Source organism: Callorhinus ursinus, unplaced genomic scaffold (assembly GCF_003265705.2).
Source record: "Callorhinus ursinus isolate GAN/ISIS: 27379988/994484 unplaced genomic scaffold, GSC_fseal_2.0 scaffold131, whole genome shotgun sequence".
Taxonomy (NCBI): Eukaryota; Metazoa; Chordata; class Mammalia; order Carnivora; family Otariidae; genus Callorhinus; species Callorhinus ursinus.
The window spans coordinates 31,624-43,948 of NW_027397193.1; the positions used below are offsets into that span (position 1 = coordinate 31,624).

General features: G+C 40.4%; 1 protein-coding gene across 1 annotated transcript; it reads left to right on the forward strand.

The window, feature by feature from the left end:
• The first annotated feature begins 1,704 nt into the window (after positions 1-1,704).
• Positions 1,705-2,736, forward strand: LOC112817634 (olfactory receptor 10H3-like). Its single transcript, XM_025864826.2, has one exon. It carries the CDS (start codon positions 1,708-1,710, stop codon positions 2,734-2,736), a length of 1,029 nt encoding a protein of 342 aa, XP_025720611.1. The 5' UTR covers positions 1,705-1,707.
• The last annotated feature ends 9,589 nt before the right edge of the window (positions 2,737-12,325 follow it).

Below are 12,325 nucleotides of genomic sequence, written 5' to 3' on the forward strand. Positions count from 1 at the left end.
TTAGAAGAGCAGTATAATTTTTCACTAACTTTATTTTTCAGAAGGAGGTTTAAGATAGTTTTTAAATTTAACTTCTTAAATTGTAAATGTAATTGCACTGAATATAATTTGGGAAAAAACTGACGTAATTGCTCTATTAGCTCATCCCATCCAAGAGAGCACATTGGTTTCCATGTTTTCCATGTATCCAGACCATCTTCTACATATCTATCAGTGGTTAAAATTTCTGTCCTTGGAGATATTGCATGTGTTTGGTTAATTCCTAGATGTTTTATAACAGAGGCTACCAAAGTGTGATATGAAGATCCCGGGGTCCTGGAGACCCTTTCTGGGGGCCATCAAGTCCTCACTTTTCCAGTGAAGGAGAGGATGTATTTTTGTCATATGCTTCAACTAAAACCGCATACAGCCACAAGCTGAATGAAGAAGCAGATACCAGCATCATCTTGTCTTCCAGCCAGCCAGCATTGGACAAATTTGCTAATTTGTAAAACAAAGCCACACTTCTCACTAAATGAGTTTTTAAAATGCAGTTACTTTTCTAAAACATTACTTATATTGACATGATATTGATTGTTCTTTTAGGTTGAATCAAAGGTTGATTATTGTTCTTTTAATGTGTTAATAACTAAATATTTTTCAAGAATCTCAGTTTTAATTATTAATATGGTAAGAATGGAGAGTTATAACTCCCTCAAACAAAAGCCCTCTAGGGGACTCAATAGTTTTTTAGCCTAAAGAAATCCAGAGGCCAGGGGCACCCGGGTGGCTCAGTTGATTAAGTGTCTGCCTTCCGCTCAGGTCATGATCCCGGAGTCCTGGAATGGAGCCTCACAGGAGGCTCCCTGCTCAGTGGGGAGTCTGCTTCTCCCTCTGCCCCTCTGTCCTTCTGCCACTCATGCTCTCCCTCTTGCTCTCTCTCAAATAAATAAATAAAATCTTAAAAGAAAAGAAAAGAAATCCTGAGGCCAAAATATTTGAGAGCTAGTTATAGTTTGTGTCACTAATGGTAATGTTATCTTACTTTTCTCCTATATTCTATGTTTTGCATGATTATTATGGGTGTAATTCTATGGGAAATGCTGTGAGTTTGGAAAGTTTATCTAGTCCTCCACAGCATGTGTTCTTTCTTTGCTCTAAATATAGTCTGCCTTCATTCTTTTACCTTTCTAGGTAGATGATCACATCTCCTCCCTTCCGATCCTGATACTCCTTGTTTTTATATCTTTCCTCAAGTACCATTCCAGACTTTTAGTGCCCAGCTAATGACCAGCAGAGACAGTGAGTAACCTTGGCTTGTTCCTGATTCTAAAATAATGCATTGGCAGTTTCCCACTTCAGGTACTATTTGCTAGTTTTTCAGTATATATTCCTGGTTAGCTAAGAAAGTCTCAGTTGGTTTCAGGTTGAGAAAAAAAACTTTTAAAAAATCTTTATGATATGTGCATATGTTAATCCTTATGCTATATCTAAAATAATGCAATGTTATATATCAATTATGTATCAATTTTTAAAATCATAAATAGGAACTGAAATTTATTAATCCAGTATTCCTGCCCATTGATATAGTTATATGACATTTCCTTTTTAGTTTATTCATGCGACTAATTCACATGATAGGTTTTCTTTTTTTTATGTTTAGTTAACCAACATATAGTACATCATTAGTTTTTGATGCAGTGTTCAACGAGTCATTAGGGTTTTCTGATGCTGACTCATCCTTGTCCTTCATGGGATAAACCATGTACCTTCATATCCTGTCTGGACTCACCAGATGCAGCATCTGTGGCTGCTCAGAACTACAGCATGGTGTCCGAATTCATCCTTGTGGGCTTCTCCAACTTCCCACCACGTCTCCTGCCTGCCTTCTTCCTGCTGTACCTGCTGATGTACCTGTTCACCCTGCTGGGGAACCTGATCATCATGGCCACTGTGTGGAGTGAGCACAGCCTGCACACACCCATGTACCTCTTCCTGTGTGCCCTGTCCACCTCAGAGATTCTGTTCACTGTTACCCTTACCCCTCGCATGCTGGTTGACATGCTCTCAACCCACCACACCATCACCTTTATGGCCTGTGCCAGCCAGATGTTCTTCTCCTTCACATTTGGCTTCACCCACTCCTTCCTGCTCATGATCATGGGCTATGACCGCTACGTGGCCATCTGCCACCCCCTGCACTACAACGTGCTCATGAGCACCCGCATCTGTGCACATCTGGTGTCCTGGACCTGGGCTGGTGGCTCAGTCATGGGGATGATGGTGACCTTGATAGTTTTTCACCTCACCTTCTGTGGGTCGAATGTGATTCACCATTTTGGCTGCCATGTGCTTTCCCTCCTAAAGTTGTCCTGTGGGAAGGAGACATCCTCTGTCACCTTGGGTGTGATCCTGGTGTGTGTCACAGCTCTGATGGGCTGTTTATTCCTCATCATCCTCTCCTATGTCTTCATTGTGGCTGCTATATTGAGGATCCCCTCAGCTGAGGGCAGGCACAAGACCTTCTCCACATGTGTGTCCCACCTCACTGTGGTCATTGTACACTATGGTTTTGCCTCTACTATCTACCTCAAGCCCAAGGGCCCCCATTCTATGGACAGTAACACTCTGATGGCCACCACCTATACAGTCTTCACTCCTTTTCTCAGCCCGATCATTTTCAGCCTCAGGAATAAGGAACTCAAGAATGCCATAAAGAAAAGCTTCCAGAGAAAATTCAGTCCCCTAAACTCCTGATGGCTGGAGGAAATTTGGTGGTGAGGAAATAAGATAGAAGGGCTGGGAATAATAAGGACTCATTCTATAGGAATTTTGTAGGGATTCAGTATATGAAAATACTGAATAGGTATTGCTGGTTGCATCCACAGGTGTTGGATACATGCTATGTTTTGTTTTTCCCAATTTTGCCTAAGCTCTAGCAATCATCATCTCTTGTTCTTGACCCCGTATGATGAACTCCAACTCATTACCTCTGTCTAAGAATGTGTTATCTACCTATGGGCTGGTAGGGGGTATCACATGGATGTGTCTGGGCAGTGATGCCAATGGTTCATCTTGAATAAAGAAGCAAAGGGGGACCTTCCTTCCCCCACTGTAAGGATAAACAAAAATAAGCATAATAATAAAGACCACCAGCATTGGGCTTTTCTTATCAGGCACTGTGTCCAGTGTTGTATAAGTATTATCTTTTCATTATAACAAATTCACAAAAGAATTTAAACTGTTTGTCTCCAAGGAGATAGTTGACTGTTTATAGTTCCTCACTGTCTGTGAAGGGGATAGATCCTAAGGAGGTTTAAATGTTGATATGAGTTGAATGACTGATGTCTGAAGGCAAAATGGAGAAAGAGAGAGAGACAGAGAGACAGAGACAGAGAGAGGGGCAGGAGAAGTTTCAGTGCTTAGAACATACAGAATGTTAAAAGGGTGTTGCATTCTTTTATCTCATGGAAATCCTTATCCCTATTTCCCCACATTACTTTCAGTAAAACATCAATTTTTCTTTCCTGTGTTTTACTTGAATCTCAATGGGGGAATGTGTTGGAGAGTACAGTGCTATGTCAAGATGGCATAGAGAGAGGTCACACCCTGAAAGCAGATGAGAAATGTTGGTGGAGGTCCTACAACAGCTGAATGAAGGAGTCACATGGAGGTCTATCTGACTCCCATGTGGGGTTTGGGAAGAGCATCCATGAAGGGGCCTTCTGTTGGTGTAAATTCTTACTCAAAGCTATGGCGAGATATTTGAGTTGCAGGCAGCAGATGTTTTATAATAATAAACCTAAGAATGGCTATCTATCACATATGAGTGCCTGTTGCTTGCCAAATGTTGTAGGAAGGGTATCATGTGCATTCACTCTTCTAGTCTCAAAATAAATCATTATTTCTGCACATTTAGAAATCACCTACATCTATTACTATTCCCATTTTTGAAATGCAGAAAATGCAAATCTGAGAGATGATTTGTCCCCAGCCACACTGCCCTGAAGTGGTGAAGCAGGAATCCATTACAATCTGCATGTGAGTGCAGTTGGTGATCAGGAATGCATCCCTCTCGTGTATCTACAGAGAGAAGTGTCGTCCTGACTGGGAGGGAAAAGCTGTCATTAGAAGGACTAGACACCTTTCAGGAATGAGGGCAGGTGCAGCCCCAGGCACACACCCCGTTCACACAGCCAGAGAGAAATACTGACTCCAGAGAAGTTACAGAGACACCTTGTCACATCAACACTGACAATGAGACCCTTGGGTTCCATTTCATTACTTTACAATTGTTGATGTAAATGACTAATGTCAACCCTTCACGCCTAAGATGTCCTTTTCCAGAGCCTGTGACTATGTTCCCTTACCCAACAAAAGGGACTGCATGCAGATGAGATGCAGTTAACAATCTGAGACAGAAGAATTACCCTGGATCATCCAGATGGGTCTGCTATAATTGCAAGTGTTCTTCTAAAAGGGGGCAGGAGAGGTTGTGGAGAAAGGGGAACCCTCTTACACTGTTGGTGGGAATGCAAGTTGGTACAGACACTTTGGAAAACAGTGTGGAGGCTCCTCAAAAAGTTAAAAATAGAGCTACCCTATGACCCAGCAATTGCACTCCTGGGTATTTACCCCAAAGACACAGATGTAGGGAAAAGAAGGGCCATATGCACCCCAATGTTCATAGCAGCAATGTCCGCAATAGCCAAACTGTGGAAAGAGCCGAGATGCCCTTCAACAGATGAATGGATAAAGAAGATGTGGTCCGTATATACAATGGAATATTACTCAGCCATCAGAAAGGATGAATACTCAACTTTTACATCAACATGGATGGGACTGGAGGAGATTATGCTAAGTGAAATAAGTCAAGCAGAGAAAGTCAATTATCATATGGTTTCACTTATTTGTGGAACACAAGGAATAGCAGGATGGACATTAGGAGAAGGAAGGGAAAAATGGGGGGGGAATTGGAGGGAGAGATGAACCATGAGACACTATGGACTCTGAGAAACAAACAGGGTTTTAGAGGGGAGGAGGTGGGGGAATAGGTTAGCCCGGTGATGGGTATTAAAGAGGGCACATATTGCATGGAGCACTGGGTGTTATATGAAAACAATGGATCGTGGATCACCACATCAAAAACTAATGATGTATTGTATGGTGACTAACATAACATAATAAAATTAAAAATAATAATAATAATAATAATTAATTAATTAATTTAAAAAGGGGGGCAGGAGGGGTCAGACACAGAGAGAAGTAGGGGATGTGACACTGGAAGGAGGCATTGGAGTAACTGAGCCAGAAACCTTGAGCCAAGGAATGCCTGCTGCCTCTGGAAGCTGGGAAAGCAGGAGACAAATTCTCCCATGGATCGTCTGAAGGATGCAGCCCTGCTCACACCTTGACTCACACCTGGTGACCCTGATTTTGGCTTCTGGCCTCCAGCACAGAGGAGGATAGATGTGTGTGGCTTTAAGTCACTAGGTTTATGTGCTTTGTTACAGCAGCCCTAGAAAACTGACCCGTGAAACGGCATCCTGTCATTCTGTGTGATTTGGTTTCATGACAAAATTAGTTTCAAGCCAGAAGACTTAGGGCATTGAGATCACTCATGAGAAGGGTTGAATATCCTTGGAAGTCCATCAGCAAAGGTGAAGGAGCCCTGATAGCCCGGCTGCAGGATTTGCTCTTTGGCAGCAAGGCCCTTGGGGTGTGTTGTGAGGATACATGTGACTGTGCAGCTGTAGGGTACCCAGCCCAGGGCCTATGGTCTACACCTAATGAACTCAGCAGAGTAGGAACTGGAGGATACCAGCAACATTCTCGGTGCTCGGTGTGGGCTGTGTGAGCTCTGAAGAGATGCTAAAACTCCTGTGTGATGGGGCCTCTGCCTTATAATGATACTCAAACATGCACATCATCAGAGAGAATGCTGAGTTGCCGGGGCCTGACCTGGTGGAAATACTTCCACAAAGGAAAAACCACCAGGGATCCGGAGATCTGGAACTCATCTTTTTAGATGGAAAGGTGACATTTTTACAAGGTTTCTTTTTCTTTTGGATTTGTGGATTAGTCAAAGTTCTCCAGAGAACTCCAGGATGGATGTGTATGCATATCTGTGTGTTATATATGTACATGTATATATCATATAACATATGTAAAATTGTTACAGTATGCTTTGAACCCATCTTTTTGCTGCTTGTTTCTATTTTTTATTTCTTAATTTTCAAATATAATTTATTTATTTTTATTACTATATAATATATTATTTGTTTCAGGGGTATAGGTCTGTGATTCATCAGTCTTACACAATTCACAGCCCTCACCATAGCATGTACCCTCCCCAATGTCCATCACCCAGCCACCCATCCCTCCCACGCCCCTCCACTCCAGCAGCCCAGTTTGTTTCCTGAGATTAAGAGTCTCTTATGGTTTGTCTCCCTCTCTGGTTTCGTCTTGTTTCATTTTTTCCTCTTTTCCCCTATGATCCTTTGCCTTGTTTCTTAAGTTCCACATGTCAGTGAGATCATATGATAATTGTCTTTCTCTGATTGACTTATTTTGCTTAGCATAATATACTTTAGTTCCATTCACGTCTTTGCAAATGGCAAGATTTCATTTCTTTTGATGGCTGCATAATATTCCATTGTGTGTATATACCACATCTTTATCCATTCATTTGTCGATGGACATCTTGGCTCTTTCCATAGTTTGGCTGTTGTGAACAGTGCTGCTATAAACATCGGGGTGCATGTGCCCCTTCGGATCACAACATTTTTACCTTTGGGGTAAATACCCAGTAGTGCAATTGCTGGGTCTAGGGTAGCTCTATTTTCAACTTTTTGAGGAACCTCCATACTGATTTCTAGAGTGGCTCCACCAGCTTGCATTCCCACCAACAGTGTAGGAGGGTTCCCCTTTCTCTGCATCACCAACATCTGTCATTTCCTGACTTGTTAATTTTAGCCATTCTGACTGGTGTGAGGGGGTATCTCATTGTGGTTTTGATTTGTATTTCCCTGATGCCAAGTGATATTGAGCACTTTTTCATGTGTCTTTGGCCATTTGTATGTCTTCTTTGGAGAAATGTCTGTTCATGTCTTTTGCCTATTTCCTAACTGGATTATTTGTTCTTTGGTTGAGTTTGATAAGTTCTTTATAGATTTTGGATACTAGTGTTTTATCTGATATGTCATTTGCAAATATCTCCCCCCATTCTGTTGGTTGTCTTTTGGTTTTGCTGTTTCCTGTTTTTAAAAAATGCACAATCTCATCACCCATATAACATTTTTTCCTTGTTAGTAGAACAATAGTCTTGCAGCTAAAGACTATGTGGCTCCATCTACTAAGGTAATGAGATACAAGATGTGTAATTTCATTTGCCTTTCCCTTTTGGCACTAATTTTAAAAATACAAAGATCTGGGGTGCCTGGGTGGCTCAGATGGTTAAGTGTCTGCCTTTGGCTCAGGTCATGATCCCAGAGTCCTGGGATTGAGTCCCGCATCGGGCTTCCTGCTAGGCGGGGAGCCTGCTTCTCCCTCTGCCTCTGCTTCTCTCTCTCTCTCTGACTCTCATGAATAAATAAATAAAATATTTTTAAAATTAAAAATACAAAGATCTTTAAAATATATAGCCACAAGAGGAGAGTGGCTGCGCACATCTGTACCTCTCTAAAAAGTAATTTTTTTTCTACATCAGCGCATGGAATTACCTGAACTCAGCTTTGGGGACAGAAACCAAAACTGGAGATGGCAGAGGAGCCCGCGAGGATGGGCCTAGCAAATGAGGATGATCACAAAGGACATAGGGGGAGGTGCTACACACCTGCTCCTTTATGAGACCCTCCAACCACTTATCCATTCCTTAAAGTGTACAACAAAGCATTTTCAAAATTCAGGGTCAAACTGGAGCCAGACACATTCCTCCTGCTATAAAGAGAAAAGAGTGTGGAGGCACTTGAGTTACAGAACAGACGCTTCCATCCTCATATCCCACTCCTCATCTCCAAGACTTTTCTGTGCAGAGCCTCCGTCTGCACCTTTTACATGGTGTGCTCACAGACCTCAGGGCCTGGGGGCCAGGGGAGCCCAGCTTCTGCATGTACTTATGACTCTTCTCTTTGCTGAGTCCTTTACTTCCATAGAATGTGTGGAAAGTCGCTAAGTTTGCCAGGAGGGAGAAAAGGTAAAACCACAGCTCTCAACACTCTGAGAGCATTTCACAGCTTTCACAGGGTGCAGAGACTTTGCTATCTGCACTTCATTGTAGTTCCTATGAATTATTTTTGAATAGCATGATTGCTGTACAGTACACAATGGTACTCTATTCCCCCGTGAATCTCCCCATTAGCTTGTAAGCTCCTCGGGGTCAGGGTCACTCTCTTGCTTACCATTGTACCCTACTATGCTTGACACATAGTAGGTACTTAATAAATATTTGTTAATTGCCTGAAAAACTTAATGTAGTGAGTAAATAATGTTCTAGTGCAACTACAATATATTATAAATTATAATATGTTGTAAGTGTATTGTTTCATTACATAAAATGGAATATGTATTTAATTATATTTACATACTATAATCCTATATATAATAGTATATGTAATATACATAATATGCTATGTTACTATGGTTTATATATTAATATATAATATATTATATGATATATATCAAGATATAAATATGTCATTTATATATTATATATTAAGACAGAAATATAATTAGTATACTTATATTACATAATTACACAATAATACAAAATATATTATATACACATATATTAATTATTATATGCAACATAGCATATGTATATATTATTACATATTATGTATATTATACATATTAATATTGACAATATTAATTAATTCTGTTTTATATTTAAAATACATAGTTATATATTATATTATATATTATATTATATAAATTAATTATAAAATGCAATGATAATATATATTAGTATAACATATAATAGTACACAGTATATACTTTCATAATATATGAGTGTATGTTAATGTGATTATAATATATAATATAATATATGCTATATAATATATAATATAACAATAATTTTATGTAATATAATGCAACATAACATATAATATTACATAATAATATTGATAGATATAAAGAGATTTATTATAGAAAAAAATAAGGAACCAACCCAATATTGCTTTGGGGATTTTATTTGGAAGTAGTGTTTTAAAACAACTTCTCAAATTTATTTAACTCATGCAGATAACATGGTAGAGTTTTGTATAAAAAGGAGAAAGCCACCATGTAATACTTACTAAGGCTTGCACACAGCTCAGAGTTGATGCAAGCATACTGGGCATAGTGATGTGAGATATGCATTTTCCTTTCAAAGATGGAAAGCCACTGGGTGTGGTACACAACTAATGAATTGTTGAACACTACATCAAAAACTAATGATGTACTATATGCTAGCTAACTGAACATAATAAAAAAAATAAAAAAATAAAAATCTCAAATCAGTAAAAACAAAAACAAAAACAAACCAAAGATGGAATGCCAACCAGCACCAGATTGTTCCAATTCAAATTTTTTTATTTATTATGTTATGTTTATTAGAGATTGCAGTATACATTTTTTAAGGAAAGACTGGACTTGTTTTTTCTTTTTTCTTGAATTTTCCCTTCCTACCTAGAAAAATGGCTGGAGGCACTGACAAGCTCTGAAGTAGGACTCAACCCAGGTGTGGCTGAATACAGACCCTGAGCTCCTCCCACTGGGATTTTAGAATAGTAGTCATAATAATTATTAATACTATTTTGAATTCTTACTATGCGCCAGGACCCGTGCTGAGCACTTAGGTGCATGATCTTATATAAAACCCAAGCAGCTCTGTGAAGCACAAACCACTATCATGAACACCATGTTGCAGAGGAGCTGGCCATGGTTAGGAAGGGTGAGGGACCCTTCCAAGAAGTCCTCCTAGGCAGGGGCAGTGGAGACCCTGAGTCATGTCTAATGGGCCTTCTTCCCTCCTTCCCTAGCAGGGATGGCTGCCATGGAGGGGCTACAGCACAGCTCCATGTCTGAAGTCATCCTCAAGGGTTTCCCAACCTAGTAGTGGAAAACCTAAACGGAATCAATATAAAGAGGGTGAGCTGTCAAAGAGATCACATGCCACTAACATTTGGCAAGTTACTAACCCAGAGAGACAATTCATCAGTAAGAGTGGGTAATTAGAGAGAAATGGGTAATATGCATGTAGGGGAACACAACATTCAAAATACAGATAAAAAGCCTAATTTTGAGAAAAGATTCATCCCAGGACATGGCAACCAGGGAGCTAGATATTGCTTTGCTACTTTATGAAGCTTCCCGAGTAAGGACATCTTGGTGCTGGTGGCGGGGGGTGGGGGTGGGGGGAGGATTAGTCATTAACACCAATAATTGTAAAATAATGAAATGGAACCCCAGGGTCTCATTGTCAGTGTTGATGTGACAAAGTGTCTCTGTAAATCCTCTGGAGTCAGTGTTTCTTTCTGGCTGTGTGAAAGGGGTATGTGTCTAGGGCTGCACCTGCCCTCCAGAAGGGTGTCTATTCCTTCTAATGACAGCCTTCCTCTCCCGGTCAGGACCACACTTCTCTCTACAGGCACCTGAGAGAGATGCATTCCTGATCACCAACCACACTCACATGCAGATTGTAATGGATTCCTGCTTCACCACTTCAGGGCAGTGTGGCTGGGGACAAATCATCTCTCAGGTTTGCATTTTCTACGTTTCAAAAATGTGAATGGTAATAGATGTGGGTCATATCTAAATGTGCAGAAATAATAATTTAGAGTCATAGAAGAGTGAATGCATAGGAAACCCTTCCCACATTTGGCAAGCAGCAGGCACTCATATGTGATAGCCATTCTTAGGTTTATTATTATAAAACATCTTCTTCCTGCAACTCAAATATCTGCCCACAACTTTGAGTACGAACTTGCCCAATGGAAGTCCCCATTCCTGGATCCTGAGACATATGGTTTCCTGAAATCCAGCATGACAGTCAGACAGACCTAAAGTTGCATGTAACTCCTTCATTCATGTATTGTGTGACCTCCACCAACATTTCACATCTGTTAAAGGGGATACCCACACGCTTGACCTCTCTTTTGCCATCTTCAGTTAGCACTGTGCCCTCCAACACATCCCCCAGATCGATTCACATAAGACACAGGAATTAGAAATTGATGTTTTATTGAAAGTAATGTGGGAAAATCAATTATCATATGGTTTCACTTATTTGTGGAACATAAGGAACAGCATGGAGGACATTAGGAGAAGGAAGGGAAAAATGAAGGGAGAGAAATCAGAGGGAGAGATGAACCATGAGAGACTATGGACTCTGAGAAACAAACTGAGGGTTTTAGAGGGAAGGGGGGTGGGGGTTGGGTTAGCCCGATGATGGGTATTAGGGAGGGCACGTGCTGCATGGAGCACTGGGGGTTATACGAAAACAATGGATCATGGATCACTACATCAAAAACTAATGATGTATTGTATGGTGACTAACATAACATAATAAAAATTTTTAAAAAAGAAAGTAATGTAGAGAAAAAGGGAAAAGGATTTTCATAAGATGTCAGATAACAACCCACTTTTAATATTTTGTATGCTCTTACCTAAGCACTGAACACTCTCACCTGTCTCTCTCTGTCTCTGTCCCTTTCTCCACTTCATATTCTGACATCAGTCACTTTACTAAGCTCAACATAGAAACCTCCTCAGGGTCCATCCCCCTCAAAGACAGAAGGAACTAAAAACATTCAATCATCTCCTTTAAGAAAAATAGTTAATGTTCTTTCCTGCTATTTGTTGTAATTAAAAGATAACACTGGACACAGTGCCTGATAAGTAAAGCTCCAGTGCTGGTGGGATTTATGTTACTTTTGTTAATGTTATGGTGAGGGGAGTGAAACTCCTCCCTTGCTTGTCTATTGAAGAAAAACCCTGTTCATTAGTGCCCACTCCTCCATGTGATGCTTTCCACCACTCATAGAGAGATAACACATTCTTAGACAGAGGTAACTGGATAGGGTTCATCACACAGGGTCAAGAACAGAGATGATGATCCCTAGAGTCTATGCAAGAGGGAAGGGGCAAACAAATGGAAAAACTAATACAGAGTCTGCTCCAACACCTATGGATGCATCCAGCAATACCTATTCAGTATTTTCACATACTGAATACCTACAACAGTTCCCTGGAGACAATCATTATCCCCAGTCCTTGTATCATATTCCTCACCACCAAGCTAGCCATCAGGAGCTTAAGGGACTGAATTTTCTCTGGAAGCTTTTCTTTATGGCATTCTTGAGCT